The sequence below is a fragment of the Lampetra planeri genome, chromosome 31 (assembly GCF_965212315.1).
Source record: "Lampetra planeri chromosome 31, kcLamPlan1.2.h2, whole genome shotgun sequence".
Classification (NCBI taxonomy): domain Eukaryota; kingdom Metazoa; phylum Chordata; class Hyperoartia; order Petromyzontiformes; family Petromyzontidae; genus Lampetra; species Lampetra planeri.
Genome location: NC_136137.1, coordinates 6,021,098 through 6,045,147, shown reverse-complemented (window position 1 = coordinate 6,045,147; position 24,050 = coordinate 6,021,098). Strand labels below are relative to the sequence as shown.

Genomic DNA, 24,050 nt, shown 5'->3' with positions numbered 1-24,050 from the left:
ATTTTTTCCTAAAAAGTGTAACATTTTGGAAGAAAATTTTCACGAAAATAAATTGTCACGCACAACGAGTCTGTGTGCAAAATGTCAGCTCGATTGGATCACGGGAAGTGGGTTAAAAAACGACCGAAAGATTTGCACGGTCGTAAGCGCGCAAGCAAGTGAACTTAATATAAAGGATTTAAAAAGCGAATTACAATTACGCCGCAGCGAAGGAGAGAGAAAAATGATCACGGACGACGTATTGGTTAAAGGCCCTTCTTCAAAGCAGAAAGATAGGGTGGAAGAGATCAAATAAGACGTCTTTTCGCCGTGATCATCATCAACCATGGTCAATATTCTTAGTACTTTCGGTAAAGTCACGTAGGTAAAAAATGAAATTAATAAAAATAAAATAAAAATCACGACGTTTCGGAGGCAACACAATTCTCCGTCATCAGGTGGGACCGTCATAGCCAGATTTGCTGTGTTGCCTCCGAAACGTCGTGATTTTTTATTTATTATTTTTTTATTAATTTTAATTGCATTTATTAATTTTAATTTCATTTTTTACCTACGTGACTTTACCGAAAGAACTAAGAATATGAATCCTTGCAGTCACGAAAGCTTCAAATCTAGAACCATGGTCAATCCACTGCTGGACAAAGGCCTCCTGGAGTAGCAGCCACCTCGCCACGTAGCGATCCACTCCGCGACTGCGCGTGAATCGTTTCCACCTCTCATCGGCCGGACGCCAATTGTCACTCTCTGTGCGTGTTGATTTCGGTACGCGCATGTACGTAACGCGCGCGTGTGTTTTGGGGGTTTATGTGTCGCACGCACGCACGTTGAAATTCTTCTTTCGCACCGTACGTAGCCAACCGCACGTGGAGGTGAGACCCGAGTTTAAAAATATCAAAGGCGAATGGAATCTACTGTGGCCACGAAGGGAACAATGTTTTTTGTCGACGTGCACACGGTGAAGGGTTTGTGTGCCACGCGTCACGCACACTGATTCCTGGTCGCCTTTCAGCGTCTCCCTCTCCGTCTGAGAGGCTTAGGCAGCTGATAGTGATTTAAAAAATTGCGCCACTATAGCCAACATATTACATTCATCAGTGTTGTACTTATCAGGCATATATATGTGCATGTATATGCACACACATATATGTGGGGAGCAGTAGTGTATTGGTTGGCACGCTGCGCTTTGAATCCAGAGAGCCACGTTCGATTCCTGCTCACGACCAACACCAGTGACGATTATCTGAACCGGATCCTGGGCCTCCGCTATGTCGACTCAGCCTCAAATGAGTATCTGGTGGGGGTGTGTAAAACATCGCCACTCCGGTGACAAAGCGGCCGGGCGTGGTGCCGGCCTGTGCAGTGCCGGGAAAATAGCACCTACCCCCAAATTCTGTCAAGGCTTTACGGAGGGATCTTTGTCATTTTTTAAATCCTTTATATTAAGTTCACTTGCTTGCTTGCTTGTGCGCTTACGACCGTGTAAATCTTTCGGTCGTTTTTTAACCCACTTCCCGTGATCCAATCGAGCTGACATTTTGCACACAGACTCGTTGTGCGTGACAATTTATTTTCGTGACCATTTTTTTCCAAAATTTTACACTTTTTAGGAAAAAAATAAATTATATTTAATTACCAATTGCTTAATGGTGGCAGGCAATCATCTGACCCATAGGTGGCAGCCATCTCAAGCCAGAGGACGAGAGGACTCTAGCCGCCACGCATATAAAGGATTTATAGTGAAAAACTTAGTTTTTACGGGTTAAATCTTTCATCGTGTGTTTATACAGGGGTCGCAATGGGCCGGGTATGCGACGGTATGCCGTACACACACTCCTCCGAGCACCAAACACGTGTTTACCGACACTTTGGAGCATTTTTAAACCTCGAGCAATTGCTCATATTCTGGAGGAGGACACTACAGTGGACGTTGACTGCTGTACCGATGAACAGGTATCCTGCCTGGACTTATACATTTTCATTTTCGACAGCTCTATATATGTGTGTATGTGTATACGTGTATATACATATATAGATAATATGGCATTACTATTGAATGAATTCACACAATTCAGGGTCACGATTCCATTTTGTGAAAACAATAACATTGGGGTGAATATAGCGGCATCTTGTGGCTGGAGAGAGTCGTGTGAGCCCATTCTTATATCCCCAGCGGTTCAGAAATCGTTCACCGCTAGCGTTAGCCCCTGACTGGCAATTTAACGCAGGTCATCAGGTTCATTTATGGCGCAGTGCGCTAACCGCTGAACCGCCGCGCCACGCGCAGCGCGGCTTTTAATATCAATAAATGAACGCTTCCCCGATTCCCGGACGCGAGACCCTTCGACGCCGTGCATCAGCAAGTTTAAACGTCAACGCTCATCGACGATTTCAGTCGACGCACCGCGATCGCCCCCACGGCGCATGTGCTCGCGCGAATCCGACGTCGGATCGATCACGCCCGTCGATGGTAAAAAATCCCGCGTTGTTCCGCGCAGGCGACAAAATGCGCTCCCGCGGCATGATCTTGTCTAGCTCACACGATTTTGGCTTTGAGTTGGGGGGCGGCGGAGGGGGGGTTCTGTGTGTCTCCGCTGCGTCGAATCAAGGTCACGGACACGTGGCGCGCCCCCTGCCCACACTAAAGCGGTCCGTAGCGAGCGAGGTTCACCGAAAAATGTTCGCGGTCTCCGTTTGCGATCGTTGATGAGTGCACCGCCACACCGCCAAAAAACCGACTGCATCACCCCACCCCCCCCCCCCCCCCCCGTTGTCCGCTATATCTCTCTTCCCCCCGTCCTTAATTTGGACCTCCCCTACCGCGAGGGCAATGTTTGTTAGCGTGTGGTGGATGATGGAGGTGAAGAAAACCATTATTTACACTGAATTAATGATCGTGCGGTGAGCGAGAGAGAGATGCAGAGGGTAGTTGCCCGTGGGCAACAGAACGAGCGGCTGACACCCCTCGGAGCCGCTGCTTCGCCTTCTGACTCTGACATCACAACTTGGGACGAAATTAGTGATGAAAGGGAAGAAAAAGAAGAAGAAGAAGAAATAAATAGACGACACGAAACTAAAAACAAAGAAGTGGCTCCACACGTGAGTCAAAGATCCCACCGGATCGTAGTGGCTGAAGTGCTGCTACAGCCCACGACGGCCTTTTCAAATGTCCAAGTCCGTCGTGTTTGCGCAGGATGGCAAGCGGCGCGCAGTCGGACGGCCGTGCGTTGAACTCCTGCTTGGAGGTTGACTCGGTCCATCATCCCTGTGTGGTCGATAAAATGACTACCACTTTTGTTGTTGTTGCTGTTGTCTTGATGCAGTTTTGCATGAACGACGTGATACGACAATTATTATTTTTATTTTGTGGGGAGGTCAACAGCGTTCGTCCAATCGATATACTCACCCACCATTCCGCACTCCCGCCATAGAAGTGTGGAATTTCCACTTCTGGTGGCTCGCTTCCCTAGAAAGGGTCATGAGCACTTCCTGAGTGCTCATTTGAGCAAGAAATCACTTTTAACAGCAGTTACCATCAATGTAGTCAGTGCTGGCACTCCACATCCAGTTGTCCTTATTTAGCACTCATAATTATCATAAACCTGTTCATAGGCTCATAGGAATATATGGTACGATAATATAGGATTACTATGGACAGCCGTAACCTTGTACTCGAGTGCTCGTGCCTTGGGCCAATAATCCAGCCTACCAGCGTTGCGGAAAATATTAAGTGAGAATTTAAGCCGTGAATATGGAACAAGGTAAAAGTTCTATGGATTGACCGCCTCAGCCATTTCAGTGCTTTATAAATCTCATACAGGGTCACATATCCTCACATCGCAAAGTAGATGCCCTCTTTCCTTCCACTCCGGCCAGCGACGGAACCATGAATTCTCGCTGGCCGAACGACGCCGTTTTGCTATCGATGCCATTCAGTGGAGATCGGCGTCGACTCCATCCTCATGAATTGCTCGTGGGAGACTCTTAGGCCAAGATCCAAAAATGTGGACTCGTGTTACCAAGGCTTAAGATCAGACCCATTTGTGTTGGGTATTATTGGAAGTGGTGGAAAAGGTTAAAAGAGGTGGTGCAGCCCTGTAATTGCTTGGCTACGTCACTGCTGTCAGAATAAAACTCCCCTCTTAGAGGGAGCTTTAGAGGGCCTTTCTTTTACCTACTCTTCCACGCGAGGCAAGATGTTTTGGAAGAGGTAAGAGTAACCCACACTTGACCCCACCGCACTCGGCCTGCCAGTCAGCTAACGGCAAGTGCACCCATTTATGCTGCTGGGTGGACAGAGGCGGTGGAGATTCAGGAAAACTTGCATCATTGTTTCAACTGCCGCGTCCAGTGTGCTAACCATAACACCATGGCAGCATTCACACGGTTACAAAAATACTATGATAATTCAAGTTGGCAGGAGGAAGTTTAAATCTTTGCATACTTGGCTGACTTGTGCACACAAGAGATGTACTTTTTGTTGTTGTTGTGGAAAGGTAATTTCCACCAATAATTGGAACACACACAAAAAAAACCCAGAGCAACATTGTTTTTTTTTTAACCCCCCCCAAAAAACTATATTCTACCAATATTTGTTGATTTTTTCCTAAAAAATGTGGTGGAAAAGTGGCTTTTTCCACCAACAAAGTAACGGAGCCCTTCTTGAATGAAGTCCGTCAACGTTTGTGACACGTCACTCTCAGCCGCGTCCCTTTTTTCCCAGAATACCGAGCCACTTCGTCGGCCGGTCCGTGCTTGAGAACAGAAAGTGGGTGAACGCATCGGTTTGCGAGCGTTACGTATCGAAAAATAAGTGAAGCCAACACTGTCATGCAGTGAAATTATCTGTCACGAAATATGCATTTAATTGACATAACTGTATGGATGCATAATGCCATTAAAAAAACTAAAAAAAAACCTACACGCATTCTCAATGCATCCAATGGAAGTGACTTTAATTAACACGAGGCTTTGTTTGAGATGTTGGGTCATTTTTTGACGGCTAAAGTAGAACAAACCCAGCGGAAAAATACGTGTCCTACCTTTGTGTTGCATGTCACGTTCGAGATAAATCGACGCCTTACGCTTTTAAAAGTTTTTTTGTCGTCATTATTTCACAGCAATGATGCATTTCGAAAACGGGACCGGCGGTCCTCTTCCTCGGCAGTCAGTCGAGGAGGAGGTGGGGGAGGAGGAGGAGGAGGATGAGGAAAACCGGATCTCCGCCCAAGGACTGGACTGCTTATTCCAGGATCCGCTCGACAGGCAGTCCAGCCCGGACCTTACAGGTGGCGAGAGCCCCACGGGCGAGATGCAGGACAACGGATGCGACGGCGAGGAGGAGGAGGAAGACGACTGTGGGGACGACTACGAAGCCAGCGAAAAGGAAGGCAGCTACTCAGCCTGGGCGGAGGCAGCGAAAGAGTTAATATCCCCAACGGAGCCTGGTAAGACATCCTTAATTGGCTGTGTAATTAATGTAATGGTGCACGCTTTTCAAAACACTGCTTAATACTTGCTGGGGGGGGAAAAAATTACATTCTATATATAATCATCTATTATCTCCATCTCTAACACATGGACCTGATATAACACCATAATGATGTGTTGTTAAACTTTCCTCCTTGTCACTCACTGGTACGCCACTTCCAGTGTTTCGAGTGCCGTTGTTAATGCCTCGCGCACATCGTTAAAGATACATATTAACAAAAATTGCTTGGTCATAATTAATGTAATGTTCTATAAATGAATTTTAAGGCTTTAAATTAAGTTGATTTAGGGGGATTGTTTTCCTTTATTTTGTCCAATTACGTTCAAAGTGACACGTTCGGAATAACGTGCGTTAAATGAAAAAAAAAAACTTCTCATAATTTGCACGAGGTTTAACCCTAGAGGGGCCTGGCTCCTCAAAAACACCAATCTTTTCTCAACACGTTTTGCATTTATTTCTTTATTTCTTTATCCGCACCATCGGCGTCCGCCAATTCCACCGTTTGCTCTCGATGTACCGTCTATAACCGGTGGCGAGCCACCACCGCCCTGCACCATGACCCAGTGCGAGCCCTGCACAATCCGCACCGGCACAAATTTTTTGAAGGGCTACCCCCCACCCCACTCCCACCGCTTACCACGGGCCCAGCCTGTGGTCTCGCTTATGGAAGATTGTATCGGGCGCCGTCTCCTATATTTAAAGCAACACGTCAGACTAACCTTTTTTTTACAGTTAGCCACCAACGCAGACGCAGGGGCAGGGGGGCCCATCAGCACCGTGTTGTGTAACAGTGCCCAGTGTTCAAGAGGCCGGTTAAGCCGTGGGTTTAAAGGAGAAGGCCGTGGAGGGGCGCTTTGGTGCGTGGACCGGCCCCCCTCTCTCTCTCTCTGCGTGAAGTCTCTTCACCTCGTGGTAGGGCGGGTGGACGCGACTCAAATAGCGGTAATGGGCCAAAAGCTGCAGGTGTACAAAAATGCCGTGCCGCGTCGGATTATTGTTGATAAACCTTGTCTTAAAAATGTATAAGAATGCGAACGTTTAAGACGGTGTGAGCCGAGCATTTGACAGTTACTGTTGTGTGTTGTTTGTCAATGATTATCTGAGCATCTGGCAAGCTTACGTTTTGGGCAAACCGCTGTTTTTTTAAATAGCAGAAGCGATGTATTACTTAGAATATACCATTTTATTTCTGTCACACAGACGCGTAATTATTTTTGATTTTTTGTGTCTGCCTACCACACACGTATTTACTTGGCATGTAAATAATGTGTCGATTCATAGATTGAAAACCTGTATTACTTTATTAAAATGTTCGCGTCATGTTATGAGACCAACGTAGCCGATTGGAACCGTTGTGGATCACGTTAAGGAATATGTACTTTACCAGGTAAGCGCCACTGATCTTTGTACAGCTCTTTTTCAGAAGCGACCTGGCCACAAATGATAGCTCAACGAAGTGGCTTATCACGCGGCACCACTCGTTGAACTAAACTATTCTTCTTCTTGGTTCTTTCGGTAAAGTCACGTGGAAAGAAAATAATAAAATAATAAAAATAAAACATAATAAAATAATTCTCACGACGTTTCGGCCACAACGCAAGCAGCCGTTTTCAGGTGGAGTCTGACTCTGCATTGTCGACAGACCTGTTCTCCACCTGAAGACGGCTGCTTGCGTTGTGGCCGAAACGTCGTGACAATTATTTTATTATGTTTTATTTTTATTATTTTATTATTTTCCTTCTACGTGACTTTACCAAAAGAACCAAGAAGATGAATCCCTGCAGTCACGAAAGCTTTAAATCGAAATATAAACTATTTGTATTACCCATGGATATGGATACCATAGAGCTACATATGGAACACCCCTTTCAATTGCCTTCAAAGTCCACACAGCAGAGGGCAGCATTTCTTACGTGGTTTTAAGTGGGTGGCTCAGATGTCAGCCAGCGACCCACTGACATTAATAACAAGCGGATTCTTCAGTGTAGCGAGTTGATCGTCTCGGCCCAATCACCAGTGATTGAAAAATAAAAATAAACCGTCGTGTTAAGCTTGGTTTTGAACTTAATTTTCGCTAAATCTCAGCCCTGAAACTTAAACATTCTTTGCGAGGCATCGCAAAGGTTTCAGTCCTCGTGTGGATAGAGAAATCTATCGGAGTGACCTCAGAAGTAGTTCTGTGATGTCATCGTCTGGGTCATTCTCTGACACAATGTGATGCACTGCTAGCTGCAGAGTTTTCCCGAATGCAATTTTAATTCTCGAATGCGAGCATAATTATGATAAAATTAAGACAAACGCAACAAGGATATCAAACGAAGTCTTACTTCACCAATACACGCATCAAATTGCCCGTGTGAAAATCGACTCTTTATGATTCGTAACAATTTAAACGCAGACGTTACATTGAAGACAACAGCACGGATACAACACAGATACAGATGATACAGGACACACAACAAACAATATAAACGAGATTACTGAGTCAAATCGGCAGTCTGAACCATCCCGAGTTTGGAGGGGAGGAGGGCGAAGGGAAAGGGGAGAGGAGGGAGAGATGGTGAATCATTATATGCCTAATGTCTACACTGTATCACGGAGCGCATATGTATCGGTGTACACGTTCTGTCTCTGTCAAGCCGATAGAATTCCTTGTAAAGCATCGGTTTTGCAAACAGCGTACTTACAAGGAACGGCCTTTCCCCCGTTTTGTACACTCTTTGTAACGTAACAAATGCCGATAAGTTACACATCTGGAAATGCTGGGGCCAGACCACTTGCACACAATAGCCCATTCTTGCAAATTAGGCCACATGTAATTAATTTCCACATGTAATTAATTTTCACGTTTTATACTAATAATAATGTATAATAATCCTTAACATCAACCTGTCCAAGCATTATCCCTAGATCTGGCGAGATCTCGAGGGGGGCGCGTTCCAGGTGACGTGGGTCATTGGCGTTAGAACGGCGTACGAAGATTGAAGGTGATCGTGGCTGTTTTGTGTTTTCAGTCAAAATGAAAGTGGACAGACCCATGCTGTGTGCTACTGCTGCCCTCGGATCCGACGTGGGAAGTGAGTCTGGTGAGTCCTGCAATATTGCGGTGGGGTATTTTATCCGTTGGTCTTTTTTTTCCTACTGAATTTACAACTTTCGTTAGACATGTTCCAGTCAAATGTTTATTGTGCTGAGCAAGAGATTTTTTTTTCGCGATATAATCTTAATATCAAGTGTATAACACGTAGGTTTTCGCAACCAATGTTATCCATAATAGAGGATTTTGGGTTAGATCGCGTAAATATAAATGTGTCGTTAAATTCGCCACCACCCGACACAGCCAATTAGTAAGGTTTGTCACGTAAACAGAACGTGCCAATTAGTTACTAGTACAGCACACCGATGCGTTGGAGAGTAAATTCCCATTTACAATCTGAGTACGACGTTTCGCCAGTAATTACAACGAGCATCATCAGGCGACAGCCAGAGTTGTGAACAAATCCCCCTATTTCGGTCTTAAAATCCTCTTGTTTCGCTCTATATTATGATTAATATCAAGATCCAGGCATCATATGTTGTGACCTGATAGAGAGCTAATACATCCGTGTTAATTTCTTTCATTTAGCACCACGTGATGTTGTCTTGGAAGCATTGGTAGTGGGTGAATATTATTATCTTGGTGGGTGGGGGGGGTGGAGCGCGACTGAAATTAATGTTTTCATAAATAAATAAAAACACCCCACAATGACAAAAAAGTGACATGCTATGAACAACTTTGTCTGAAAAGTGCAATTTTTTTCTGAAAAGTGCAAGGTCACCATGAGTAAGAGCACGTGGCAGACGGCCGCAGTCTGTGGACCTGTGCCCTAGGGGCTGGTGCAGTCGTTGCCTTCTCAGAAGCTTTGCACGGTTAAGCCTGGATAGCGCTCCGATGGGTCACCGGTGGCATGCGTCGTGAAACGGACGTAGTAGGGCGTGGTGGGTGGCAGTACAGTTCCGCATTCTCCCCCCACCTGCACAAAAAGCTGCACTGACCAGCGTGGTGAAGTAGGGTCAAATAGTCCCTCACGGCCTCGCGAGGTGCAGGGGAGGCCCTCATGCGGTAGTGGATCGACAAATGAGGCTTCACGTGACCAAGCACACACTGAAATTAATCCTTAATTTTTCCAATAGACAATCACCGCACGATGCAATATAGAGCAATGCTTTGTGTGTTTAACGGAGGCATAGATACGCACTCATAAACATTAGTAAAAAAACGAATTTCAAAAAAACCTCTTAGCATAGAAAAGGAAGTTATTTGTCGAGGGCCAGAACCGTATGTTTGAAAGATATGTTGTTGTACTGGCAACATTTGTTTTGTTAAATAATTTGACCAAAAAAAAGAACCATTTTTTTCTTGGTGTCAGCACGAAAGAGGAAGTGAACTGCTGATGCGTTTGACCCCACGGCGAGCAGGCCAAATGTTTATAATGTACCGTGGGTGCAGAGCCATACACAGCAAGGCCCCCCCCCCCCCCCATTTTTTTTACATGAACAAGCTGTTTCTGCTCCAGTGATTATCCCCTGACACTCAAAAGATACTCACCACATAAAGCCACAATTTCTCATTTTTGTCTACGAAAAAAAACCAATAGTTCTTGTTTACACAGGTTCTGCTAAATTCTCCCTCAACATTGTTTCCTCTGCCCGCCAAACGTCCAACATCCACCGACGTCTTCAGAGAACGCAGCGATCGTGTTTTTGTTCGACCAAGGATCGCAATTTTTTTTTACGTTCTGCGCTGTTGTGTCGAACCAACTGAAAACAGCTGGGCATCCTACAGGGATTCAAAAGGGGGAAAACACACAACTATGTGCTTTATACGCTACTCTGGAACATTTTTGTTTAAATGAGTTGGGGTTTTTTTTACGCGTTCTCAACCCCGCTAGTTTTCTTCTTGTCCAAAATTAAACAATTACTTTTATTTTTTTTGGGTGATACGCAGAGAGGGGGCAGCGGTGCAGAAGCACAAATAAAAAAAAAACTCTAAACATTTGCATAACCTGTCAACCCCTTATCAGTGCCCTACCTTATTACAGACCAATTCATACCTTATTGGTCACGCCGTGCCCTTATAAATCTCAACGTTCATCCTACAAATACTCATCACAAGGGAGAAACACAAAAACATCTACTTTTTTTTGCCCGTATTGAAACGGCTGTACGCCGTATGGACCTGAAAACTCAATTTCCCTGTACAAGAATATGGCTAAACTGTATGGGTTGACAGGTATGCATTCGTCAGTAACGCTGCCCTAGCAGGGAATAATATGTAAATATATAATAGTTGATGTTTCTGGTGATGGCCATTCTGCAAATGGCCCCTTCATCACAGCGGAGAGATTAAATAAAACTGCCTCTCCTATGAAGCATAAGAATAAGGGCCATTTGCCCGAAATGTCACCGGTTATAAATATTTTTCCCCTCATTTAGGGCCACGCAGCATTATTGACAAGTGTGTTCTCGGCCATTGGTTTCGTCAAGGCACTCTCGAAAAACTCTTCGTCTTTTGTATGTATCGGGAATGCTAACGTACAGTTAAAATTGAACGTCGTTATAAAGTACGTATCGTAAAAATCCACGCCACCTTTCAGAAATTATAACGTGGCTGATCTTACGGAGTCACAAGCTCAGCTAAACGCGTGTTTTTTTGTGTTTTTCTTTTGAATTGATTTCTTGCAAACAAAAAAAAAACACTAGAATTAATGTTCCCTAAATTAGAACTTCTGCATACTTTGATTGCTCTCGATTCAAACCGATGCCAAGTTTTGCTAAATGAGTAGCACTCCACCAAATAACGAACAAGAGTAACATAGTGCACGCTGAAATGATAGGTTGACATTTTTTATTCATTTGAGCAGGAAGGGCCCAGTGAGCTGCTCAGCTCTATCTCATGGGCGTCCTGCGACGGTACAGTCATTACACAGCACAACAAAGACAAAGATCCCCCGTATAGACTTAACAGATTGTTGGGGCAAGTGCTGCCAGCTTGTAGCACATATGAAGGCCGGCACGGCGCACGAGGGGGTGGCCAGCACCACGCCCAAACGCCGTTGTCTCCCCCAGTGGTGAGGTTTACACACTTCACTGGGCATTAATTTGTGGCTGAGTCGACCTAGGGGAGGTCCAGGACCAGTTCAGATAATCGTCACTGGTGTTGGCCATGAGCGGGAATCGAACTCGGCTCCCCGGGTTCATAGCGCAGTGCTCCCCCAGTACAGATCTTAGTGACACAAGCATGATAACATAGGTCGTGATACGAAACAGCAAGTAATGGTATTTGCTTCACATACGTATTCATGCTTGATTTAACTTGTGTAGGTTCTCGCAGTTGTGCTGCACGTCTCTCCGATGCGTTTTCGGGTTGTACCGCATGTTGTTCATTGTGGTGTACGATAAATTTATCTGCCGAGGAAGCTTCCGGCACGTGCAGTGAAACGTCGGACGTCGTGCCAAAAGTACATGTGGTGCAACCCGAAAACACATCGGACAGCCGTACGACGACTTTTGCAATCAACTTTTTCATACGCTCCCAACGCGACGTTTTCTTTGACGTTTCTCCCTCCGGGCGTATCTTGTACGTATGTTGAACTTCTTTCGTACCGTACGTAGCCAACCTCGCTAATCGGAGGTGCTGCTTAATCCCTTGCAGGTGACGGAAGCCTGAGCAAGCTTGAGGACTTCTTTGGCAAGGGAAAGGTGGAGGGAGACGAGAGGCACGCCGAGACCATGACGGCCTTCTTTCGGCAGCGGGATACAGTGGCGGCAGTGATGTGCGCCAAGGAGCTCGAGTTTACGCTACGGAACGGAACACCTGAAACGAGCAGCACTGAGGAACATGGTAACGCAACAGGGCCTGCCACAAGCCTAACGAAACATTACTCATGATCAACGTTTTGGGTTTAGATCGCGTTATTTATAAATGTGTCGTAACCCTCCACCACCCGACACGGCCAATCAGTAAAAAAGTGTCACGTTGACAAAAGACAAATAGTTCACTGCTTTAGCCCACCGGTGTGTTGAAGCGTGAAACGCGATCTAAACCCAAAAACGTTGATTATGAATAATATTGGTCGCGAAAGCCTACGTATTAAACTGAAACATTACTCATTGTCCTACATTTAGAACTAAAATGCAATACTTCTTTTTTTGGTGGTGCAGCGTCTTTTCGATGTCATTGTAAAGACCAATGCCATCGTCGTAAATATAATGATATGAATGACTTCTTGCAGGTTGTGTTACGAGTAGGCATCGATTCATTGATTGAAATGTATTATGCATGGCATCTGTCCAGGTTTGTCAAGTAGAATGAGTCGATGGTCTATGATATTTGGAATGGCAAGATTTGGCGGAATGCAAACTCAACTAAAACTGACCAAAGCAAATTTCTTCTATGAGCCACAGCGAGAAAAATCAGAGCAATCACAGCGGACAGAAAAAGTTTTGCTGTACGATGCAATATAATCAGTTGACATCACTTACAGGCCCGTTTCTATAAACTCCTGGGTGAAGGCCTCCTCGCAGCATGTCAATCTGACTATACTTCACCAGTCCTGCACCTCCCTTTTCACCAACCCACACTGTACAGGAATAAACACAATTGAGGATGGAAAAATGGGTGTTACATGTGAGTGACCTGTGTTTGGGATGAAGCAAATTTGAACGTGGAAAAAAAACAACTGTCCACATATTTACCATTTGCAACAACAAAGCATCCATACGTTGCTCCATTCCTGCCTTTTATATATTCTACACCGCTTTGTGATAGGTAATTAGAGAAGCCTCCCTTTTGTAAAGGTAATGCAGTGTTAACCACATCTTATGAACTTGGCAGAGATGCACACGCAAAATAGTTTTGTTTACTCCAATCATGCCAAGCTGTTGAGCATTTAGCTGTCAACATGTTGGGTCTGTACAGATCGCAGATGACAGGCTGACTCTGATAAAAGCTTGCCTTGTCCTCTTTTATGACGACTATCTTCCAATAAAGTTAAAACTCTACGGTTTGTGGATGCATATTTAGATTTTTTTTTCAAACAAAAATCCTTTTCCGTTCTGCCATTATTTTTGCCCCTCTATTTTCAAGATGGCGGCTCATATTCTGCCATTTTGGAAATTCTGTTGTTTTTTGTCAAGACTTATAAACCAATACATGCCGTAAAAAACGTTACCCTCACACAAATTGCAAGGTGGACATGTCAAAATCGACCTGCAGTATCCTTCATAAACTTGATTGTCCACTTAGTTTTCTTCACAGTTAATATGTCTCCAATTTGAGTTTGTTCCTCCATCCATCTGATAATGTTTTTGTCTCAGTGTAATTCCGAGTAATCACTATGTCCGTAATGAAATGTTACAAAAACACAACTAATTTACTCCAGAAATATAGTCATGAATAACACATTTCCACAACACATGATCATAATTGTCATCAGCCAAGGTCAATAAACCGCTGGGTGAATGCCTCCCCATGCCCTATCCATTTCTAACGATCCTGCGACACGACAATTCACCTGGCACCCACGCAAGAGCTGATTTCATCATTCAATCTCAGTGGTCAACATGACATCCTGTTTTGGTGCATTCTAGGATTACAGCCTGTCTGGCTTTGATCAGGATTTAACCCAGACAGTCCAGGAATTGACATCTGTGTTCGGGTGGCAGGAATTTATTGGCGCCAAGATCCGGTACCAATATTTGCGTTGAACTTTATCCCAGTGCACTGTACAGTTTTCGGTAATAGACCTCGACCTAACGAGAAACGTGTCCGGGTGTTGGTCCACGGTGGAAACGGTGGCAACCCCAAGCCGCATTCCCTCGCTCGGGACATCCAAAGCAGCTAAGCCTCCCTCCCCGTGTGCGTTTCCCGCGCTTTTGTGTGCGGCAGATGCGTCCGCCGGGGGGGTGCCGGACTCCTTCGCTCAGCTGCTGTCGTGCCCCTTTTGCGAACGGGGCTACCGCCGCCTCACCTCGCTCAAGGAGCACATCCGCAGCCGGCACGAGGCCGGGGCTCTCCTGGGACCCGGGGGGCCCGGCGGTTCGGGAGGTCCCAGCTCCCTCACGTGCCAGACCTGCGGCTGCTCCTTTGTCTACCGATCGCAGCTGGAGCGACACTTGGCGTCATCCCACGGGTCTCCCCGTGAGCAGGTACTCCCTCGCTCAGGTGCACTTGAACGGTACTCACTCCCACGGGTCTACCCCGTGAGCAGGTACTCACTGGCTCAGGTACCACTTGTAACCATAGAGACGTAGTTATATATTATTACTGTAATAATGTACAGGCCTGTGTTGAAGCCACTACTGGATGAAGGCCTTCTCTCCCCGTGTGGCTTACAGAGGTTACTTGACCATACTTCACCACTCTGGTCAGTGCAGGTTTACAGAATTATGCACATTTACACGTACAGCTCCATTTGTCAGTCCACTGCCAGATTAAGGGTGCCCTATGCAGAGCCGGCTGTGGGGGTCCCTTGACCATAACCTCGCCACGCCGATCAGTGAGAGTATGTGAGTTTATCAAGTGGTTGCGCTGAGGACCGTCGCGAATTGAACTCACCACTGATGCCAGCCGTGGAGGGCAATTGAAGCCATAAGCCACCAGGTTAAAAAGCACGGCGCACTAACCACTGCACCACCACTCGAGTTTATCGGGCTTAATTCACGCACACATACAGAGACATGGATGTGTGGATGCCTTAGGCTTTCACCGCACTCACGTGAGCCTCAGAGAGCCAGGCCCGAGAGATGTTATGCCGCTGTAGTTCACCTGCCTTTGTCTCTTGCAGGCTCAGGCGTGGGCCCAGAATGTTGCCAACCGGAAGTTCAAATGCTCCGAGTGCGGGAAGGCCTTCAAGTACAAACACCACCTGAAGGAACACCTGCGGATTCACAGTGGTACGTTGCACCCCTCCATCGCCATCGAACTCCGCCCTCTGTTTCCCTCCACCGTAGCCCCGGCCGTTGTTTTTGCTGGATTCCTGTGTGGGTGCTCTTTCTGCGGACATGACCATCCCAGAGCAGTTTTTATTCCTCGGTAATTTCAAGGAACCACAAAAATCGCAAACGTGCCTTAGTTTGGCACTTTCATTTTCAGGCATATCAAAAGGCCAATAAACACATGATGTATATCAATAAATCTCAGGTATATCCATGAATATTAAGAATCTTACTTCACTTTGGTACCTTGAGTTTAGTTTTGGGCACATCCACTGAATCCCAATAATCCTAAACAAGTTATCTTTGTGGATCCTTACGAGTGTTGTCACCTCTGAGGTACCAACAACCGGGACATACCATGGGACAAAATATAATCTCACAAATACCAGAAGAGAGGAGAACTACATGTAAATGGATTGTCTCAAGTCATACTTTATTTAATACATTTTTCCCCCTTTTTTCTGGCAACAAAACTGAAACCTCTTTACGAGAAATCATGTCTGCATTAACCACAATACTTGTGGTCAAAATGCAAACAAAAAACATACTCTGATAATATATGCATTGTCCTTGAAACTGATTGGTCCACACCAGAGACAGCTTTCTTTTGAGCCTCGTCTCAAACGGTGTTAGACCATGCAACTGACAAAAACAGGACTTTTAATGTCCAGGGAAGGTCTTTGCAGATTTCCAAGGACAACTCCGTCTCAAGCTTTCATCGATGCGAGGGTTGCCAGTGAGCTGGACCATCCTATATAGGGCACAAAGCTCTGTCCTTCGGTAGTTATTGTGAGTTTCCTGGCCCATACTACACTATAAAAACGATAACCTCCTTTGAATTTTACCAGGTAAGGCCCACTGAGCTATATAGCTTATTTTTCAGAAGCGATCTGATCACAAATTATAGCTCAACGAAGTGGCTCATTACGTGTACATTTATAGCAGCCAAAATACGCTAAGCGCATGTTTCTAAATTGGAGGGAAAACCCGGAAGACCTGGAGAAAAATCCATGCCACCAAAGGGGAGAGAGACACGCAAAATTACAAATATTCAGGCGTCAGGGTTGGGATACAACCCATGACCTCCTGCATACCAGGCAAGGGATCATCTTGCCACCGTTGTCCAATCAACAGCGTCATAAATTCAGGCTCTTCTGGGTCAGCCTCCCAGCACAACTACCTCCTCAAAAAAAGAGGTTGATCCTGGGAAGACCAGGACAAGTGGCAATCCCTAGCTAGCAATGCTTGTGACTACGCACCAGCTGTGAAAACTTACTGATCTGTTTACAAGATTTTTAGGGGTTTTATGTCACCTACAGGTGTTGCTGCTGCAGCCAAAAGCTCATTAATCATATTTTATCTTCTGCACATTGGCAGCACCGCTCATAGCACGAATAGGGAATTGTAAATTGTATTGACGGGGGAAAATGTGTTCACCCTTGCTTCTGTGTGGTCCACACAGCGTGCAGTTTTACTTGAATTTCCATTACCTGTCGTTAATTTGAACTCCTGATCGTATCGGTTTGCGTTAATCCGGCACACTGAACTTGCAATTCAGTGTTCGCCAGTTCAATTTCATCTCCCGGCGTGGCAGTTAAAACAAAAGTGCACGTTTATTACGCTGGTCAACAAACAAAAAAATTCTGGCCTGGACTTTTGCAGCTGTTTTAAACTAATTTCAGGGTGCTGATTCCAAATCTGATCTCAGATTTGCTCTATCACATCATTTCTCATTTTTATGCTATCGGCATACCCCATTTTCATTGATTTTACCCGAAATTAACTCTGTCACTTATGATTGCAAGTTGTTGCGAGTCAGTGACTGCTTTAGTGTTAAAATATGGTGCTGTATGTTTAGGATAGTGTGTTTATAATATCATTTTATGTAGATATCCACATTTATTTAATATTATTCTTCTGCAGTTTGTATTGAAAATGCAATATTTGATATCTCAAAAACCTGATGTAATATACAAAAACTGATGCCAGATTTGGAATCAGCACCCCAAAATTACATTAAAACCTTTGGAATACCTTATGCCAGAAAAAGTGTGTTGACCAGTGTTATCTGTAACCCCACATCTGTCCGCCCAGCAGTTGAAATGTCTACACCACAGTCAGTCCATCGGCAGACCGTGCACAGTGGGGTACAGCGTGGGTACTCACACCCCTTCCAATGCGTCTGGCCAACGTGGAACAATCGTACAAAATACCCTCTCCAGAGCTCCCTCTAGTGGAGGCCCTTCTGCCAGCAGTGGCGTGAGGAAGCACAATGCAGGGGCTGCGCCTACACCTTTTTGGTTTGGTGCTTTGATTTATTGTGGGTGCGTGGCTCCCTTCTACCCCCTGCTCCCCACGATGGGCTCTGTGCCTACCTAAGCCGATCGCGACGGTGGGGACAATTTCTGGCTGACGACGATTACGACCCCCTTGCCGCGATCCACTCGTTAAATGCGATGGCCGCTGTGCCTCAACTTGCTGTCACGAGTATCAATGAAACAATTAACCAAAAAATAAGTAGATATATTTTCCTTGCGGTTGTTGTTTCATGTTGTCTCATTTCAATTGCCCCCCGCCTCTGCCACTTCACAGGCGAGAAGCCGTACGAATGCTCCAACTGCAAGAAGCGATTCTCCCACTCGGGCTCCTACAGCTCCCACATCAGCAGCAAGAAGTGCATCGGGCTGGGCGTGGGCGCCAGCGCGGCTCTGAGCGGCGGCGTTGGCGCTGGTGGGATGCGGGCGCGCCTCGCCGGCATGAGGCCCGACTCGCTCTTCGCCCTACAGGCCCGCGGGGTCGGGGGCGTCGCGCTGCCCTTCGACCTCGGAGGCCGCATCGACCTCATGCACATGATGAGGCGGCGCCTCGAGAGCTTCAGCGCCGCCGCAGGTCACGAGGTCAAAACGGAGCACAACGGCGGAGACTTCTCGGACCTGCAAGGCGGCGGCGTCGGCGCTAGGCGGCGCGGCTCGCCGACGTACGACGAGCCGAGGAATGGAAACTGCCGGCCAGAGAGCCCCGCTCGCAACGGCGGCGGCGCGCTGCTCGGCCAACCGTGGGAGTACGGGGCGCCCCCCGTGAAGATGCACCACGGCTCCCCGGGCCGCGACGACGGCAAGGAGGCGCAGCGGATGAAGGCGTTCGTGGACGGAGCGGCACCCTGGCCCAAGGAGCAGGACTTTGGCGATCGGTACAAACCGGGGCACCTTGACGACGCCGCCGCCAGCGCCGTGTCCATCAAGAAGGAGTCGTCGGGCCCTTACCACTACAGGCACCTCGTGCCGCCTGCCGGCTTCGGCACCAGCTACAGGAACGGCGAGGTGAAGATCAACGGGACAAGCGTCGCGGACGGCGGTGGCAAGATGCGCCAGGGTCAGAACGGCGACGTCGGCGGCGGGGGTGGCCACCGCGTGAACGGCTCGTGCGTCGAGAAGCCCCTGAAGTGCGACCAGACGGACGAGAAGCCGCCGTTTCCCTTTGGGGACGCGTTCCGCTGCCAGTACTGCAACGAGGCCTTCTCGGGCCCCATTCCCCTGCACCAGCACGAGCGCTACCTCTGCCTGATGAACGAGGACATCAAGGCGATTCTTCATCCCAACAACGGCATCGTCCCGGCACACCACGGGAAGAAGATGCACCCGGCGAGCTCCCCGATGACTTATGACAAGACCTTCGCCGCCTACCCCCTGCAAAAGGACCACCTCGCCTCCTTGCTACGGGCGTTCTTCGCTCTGAACATGGAGCCGAGCGTCGAGGACCTCGCCAAGATATCCGTGCGGGTCGGCCTGCCGCCCGAGCTCGTCAAGGACTGGTTTGAGAAAATGAGGGCGTATTCGGGAAGCCCCAAGAAAATGGCGGACGGCCAGCAGGCACCGGACTACTATGGTGCGGGCGATTCGGCGTTCTTGCCGCGGGGCAAAGAGCACGGCGGCTACCCGAGGCCGCCACCGCCACCGGCGGCAGTTCACGAACACGCCGAAGCGCGAGGGCCATGCCAAGCCGACGATCGCTCGCCACAAGAAATGGACGGGGCGTCTTCGAAGCGGGCGAGAGCGGACGAAGGCCGCCAGGGCACCATGGCGCACGTGCGCGCCGACAAGGGCTGCTCGGCGGGGAAGCCGGGCCCTGCCCACGCGATGGACGCGCCGCACGCTCCGTTCCTGCGGAACGGCCACGGAGTTGACGGATCGCAGCAGCAGCAGCAGCAGCAGTCAGAGCCCCTCGACCTCTCTCTGCCAAAGCATTTGGCAACCGAGAAAGAGTTCGAAGACGATGGCGGCAGTAGTAATAATAACAAGAACCACAACAACGACAAGAAGGCCCTTCCTTCGGGCTGCATCAGCCCCGTGAAAAACCACAACCGTGGCGGGGAGCCGCCAAACATCGCCTACTTCAAGAGGAGGCTCGAGCTGGGGGTGGAGAGGGCAGAGATGGGGCAGCGCGACTTCCCTCTGGGCTCGAAATCCGTTCTGGGATTCCCACTCTTTGGGGCCAAGCCGGTGTTCCCGCACTTCCCGTCTTACGGAGTGGGGCCTCCGTTCCACCCGGCGGCCGCTGCGGCAGCGGCCGCCGCTGCCGCCGCCGCGGCGGGCCTGATGTCGCCGGGCCACCACGGGGGGCTGCCGGGTCTGGTGAGACCCTACGGAGGATTGGACCAGGTCGGGCTGCTGTCCTACCTTACGTTCCCGTACGGGTCGCCGGGAACCGCGCTGCCGGGCGAACTCCGGCACGCCAACAAACTGCACCACAAGTTCGGGCTGCAGGTACCTCGTCCGTTTCACGCCTGCTGCGCTAAAGTCTGCTGCGGTGAGCGACGGGAGCTCGACGCTACGTGCCTCAATAGCACTGCCCCCGAGGAGGAGGAACAAATACATATAATAGGGGGGCATTGCGGGCAATTATATGAAATAAAAGTCCTCTTTTGGGAAAAGTTATTGACGAACGAAGGTGTTGCGTTTTTGTCATCCGCGCTCGTGCACCACGTGACCAATGTACCTACGTGTGTCCCTTGAACTTCTTTCGCACCGTGCATAGCCATCCGTGCTAATCGGAAGTGCGGGGGAAGGACAACGAAACTAAACGCACAAAAAAGTTTCATTTATTTAATCGCACGTCAGCCCACTCCAAGATGCGACTCGACACCCCGTTCTCTCTTTCTCTGCTCCGCAGGGAAACCTGCTGGAGCTGGGCCCCATGGCGCTCAAGCTTCCGGAGATGGAGGTCCCAGCGGGGCCGTCGGCAGCCAAGGCGCGCCGCCTGGAGGTGCCCAACCTGGCCAGCGGCATCGCGGCGCCTGTCGGGGGGGTCTACACGTGCAACCTGTGCGACAAGACCTTCCAGAAGAGCAGCTCGCTCATGCGCCACAAATACGAGCACACCGGTGAGAGGGACGCTGCGGGTCTCGCCGGCGCGGACGCACGCAATGCACGCCTTCGTGAGGACGTTCGGACACCTCCGTATGTACGGACGGACACCTCTGTGCGGACAGAGACCCCCTCCGTACGCACAGACACCACCTACGTACAGATGAACACCTCCGTACGGAGGTGCCCGTCCGTTCGGACACAAAATTTATCCCCCCGTGTCGTAAAAAAAAAAGATACATTTTTTTTACCCTTTCTGGCAATAATACAGAAAGTGTTAAGATGTTCCAACACCAAATAGACACTTGATGGCTTGATGCCAAGTAATAGGTGTCCATTTTTTGTTTGAACATCTTAACAGCTGAATTATTTCCAGAAAGGGTAAAGCCTTTTTATTCTTTTTTGTATCATCTTAATACTGCCACAAAGGGTTCTATAGATCCCCCGTGTAGCCTTTAACTAACTGTTTGGTCAAGTGCTGTTAGCGAACAGCACCTATGCATGCCAGCATAGAGCATGACAGGGTGGGTGGCCACCTTTGTCTCCCCCAGTGGCGATGTTTTCACACACCGCACCAGGTGCTCATTTGAGGCTGAGTTGTCCTACGGGAGGCACAGGACCGGTTCAGATAATTGTGGCCGCGAGCGGCAATTGAAACTCGGGTCGCAGGGTTTGTTGCATAGGGCGCTAACCACTGCGCCACCGCTCCTCACAAGCATGCGCACGCACGCACGCAAAGATGTTGTACATTGTACGCGGTGCTGTGCCACATCCCTCGCAGCAGCGGCTTTTGGCGAGCCATTTAGCAAAGACGGCGGTCGCCGCATCGCACACTTTCAGATGCGCTTCTTCAGCCGTCTGGAACGCTCTTCTTCCTTCCGATATGAGGAAGCCACTGGGGAGCTATGCACTTTTAAATCTAGGTTGAAAACTCATTTCTTTAGAGCTGCTTTTTTGTGGTTAGTTTGTTGCCCTTCCCCCGCACCTCCGATTAGCACGGTTGGCTGCATGCGTACAGATATTTCCACAGATGGCTTTCTTTTTCCTTCACGGTATTGGGTTGGGGTCAGCACCACGGTTGCACTTCACTTTCTAGTTGGCATTGCGGAACGCCGTGTTGGGCAATGGCCCGGCATGACAGGGAAGTGTGCAGTAAGCACTTCCACGAGTGTGTGGCTGAGCCACGTGAAGACGTGGGTCAGCCAAAGCAAGAAATCCCTCTCCTCTCTCTGATCATTTTTTTTTTATGGATAACAGGAAGCCGACGCTGACGATTCGTTCTCCCGGCACGGCACAGAGGCGATACAAAATTCGCGTGCAAGTTTCTTAAATCCCCCCCCCCTCTACCCAGCATGCCTCTGTCCACCCAGCAGTGCAAATGTGCTGGACAAGAGATGTCATTTCCTGTTCTATCCCACCCTGGTACCGCATTCTGTCGTTAGATTTATCCTACAGCATAAAGTGGCGGCTATAATAATTATGCTATTTATTTATCTATCCGGGAAACGCTAGTAATATCCCAAGACTGTTTTTTGTAGGAAAGGTTTCGCTACATTTGGACGATTGGCCAATTCCATTTAAGAGCGTTTCATGCAGGAGAAAACCAAGGGAGAGATCCACAGAGGCAGATCCATCACTTCTTATTAGTAATATACTTTTTGCATATGCAAAAAGTCAAAAAGAGAAGTAAATATTCTAGCCCTGTTTATTGATCTGATCGATGGTGTTCGTGGAGGCAGAGGGTAGCTGAATTGCCATCGCCAAGACAACCCACAATTTGGGGGGGGGGGGGGGGCTGAACAACTTCATACGACTCGTGCGTGAATAATTCACACGCACCAACAGGACGATCGATGCACACATGCAATGAACAATTGTAAAGCAAAAGCTAAACATAAGCTGTTGGCAGCTGAGATTTACAGTCCAGGACGGGTATAGTGATGAGGGCAGAGGCACAGTCTAGAAACACGTGGATAAGAAAATATGAGCAGCTGACCCCATGCAATGATGGGAATTTGGCTTCTAAGAAGATGCAAGTCTGTGGTTGTCTATGTAAGTCTTTGTAAAGGTATCGTGTGTAAGTCTGTGGATCATTTAAGTTGTTTGTGAGTCTGTGGGTCTGTACTTAATTCTGTAGATCTCTATGTACGTTTATGTATCTCTAACTAAGTCTATGTGTCTCAATCTTGATTTGAGTCTATGTGTCTCCATGTAAGTCTGTGCAAGTGTGAGGTTATCTATGTAAGTCTATGGATCATGTAAGTGAAAGTGAGCCTCTGGGTCTGTATGTTAGTCTGTGGATCTCTGTGTACGTTTATGTGAGTCTATGGATCTCTTCGTAAAAAAAAGACGGTCACCGCATCATGCGGCACTTTCAGACGCGCTTCTACGGCCGTCTGGAACGCTCTTCCTTCCGATATTAGTAAGCCACTGGACCTATGCAATGTAAAATAGAGATTTAAAACTAATTTCTTTAAAACTGCTTTTTGTGTTTAGCTTGTTGTCTGTCCTCGCACCGCCGTTTTGCACGGTTGGCTACGTACGGTGCAAAAAAAGTGAAACATACATACATACTCAAGTCTATAGAATGTGGCTTGGGAAGAGGCACAGCAGTACACGCAGAGATAAATTCCGAGCAGCTAACCCCCGTGCAGTAAATGAGACTTTTGGCTTGGACAAAGAAGAGAGATGTTCCAGCATGCAGCGTTTTATCACCCAGAGATGCCCAAAAATCATTTATGACACCCAACCCCACAACTCGGATGAAATCCACCCCCTACCAACCACCACCACGACGACCGACCACCTCCTCGGCTCATCCAACCGTGTGATTTTCTTTTCTCCTTCACAACATTTTTTTCTTCAAAAATAGTATTCATATTGAAATGGGTGCATTTTGGAGAAAGGGGAGTCTTTGGGTGGGGAAAAGGGAAGGAAAATGGCCTTTGCATCTGTTACGACATGAGCTGTTCTGGCAACGAGCCGGGGGCCAGTGGCCAAGCAGCTGTGAGTGAGAAGAGAAGCGATCTCGGGCCCCGAGGTCTCGCTCGCTCATTGCGAGCTCCCCGAGCCGCCTACAATCCCTGGGGCAGCCAAGGCAGGAAGCGCTGAGATCACTGCCCGGGCAGGCGTCCACGTGCTAAGCCGGGCTGGGGGGGGGGTTATATTAGGCACGCGGACACACGCACGCACGCGCGCATGCATGGAGACGTAGGCGCAAA

General features: G+C 48.1%; 1 protein-coding gene across 19 annotated transcripts in view; it reads left to right on the top strand.

Moving 5' to 3' along the window:
* The window catches only part of LOC144729145 (tRNA-queuosine alpha-mannosyltransferase-like), a 139,988-nt gene that overhangs the window by 60,405 nt on the left and 55,533 nt on the right, over positions 1 to 24,050 (top strand). For 16 of the 19 annotated variants that reach the window (XR_013587638.1, XR_013587639.1, XR_013587640.1 and 13 more), the window contains 7 exons: positions 5,118 to 5,444; positions 8,503 to 8,574; positions 12,183 to 12,371; positions 14,418 to 14,677; positions 15,316 to 15,424; positions 18,059 to 20,229; positions 20,636 to 20,846. Coding sequence is in view for 12 of the 19 variants with exons in the window: in XM_078609102.1 (XP_078465228.1) it covers positions 5,118 to 5,444; positions 8,503 to 8,574; positions 12,183 to 12,371; positions 14,418 to 14,677; positions 15,316 to 15,424; positions 18,059 to 20,229; positions 20,636 to 20,846 (3,339 nt within the window). In the remaining 7 variants the exon portion in view is untranslated. Of the gene's footprint in view, positions 1 to 5,117; positions 5,445 to 5,507; positions 6,401 to 8,502; positions 8,575 to 12,182; positions 12,372 to 14,417; positions 14,678 to 15,315; positions 15,425 to 18,058; positions 20,230 to 20,635; positions 20,847 to 24,050 lie in introns of those variants that run through there. The other 3 variants (XM_078609107.1, XM_078609106.1, XM_078609121.1) reach the window with 3 other exon arrangements.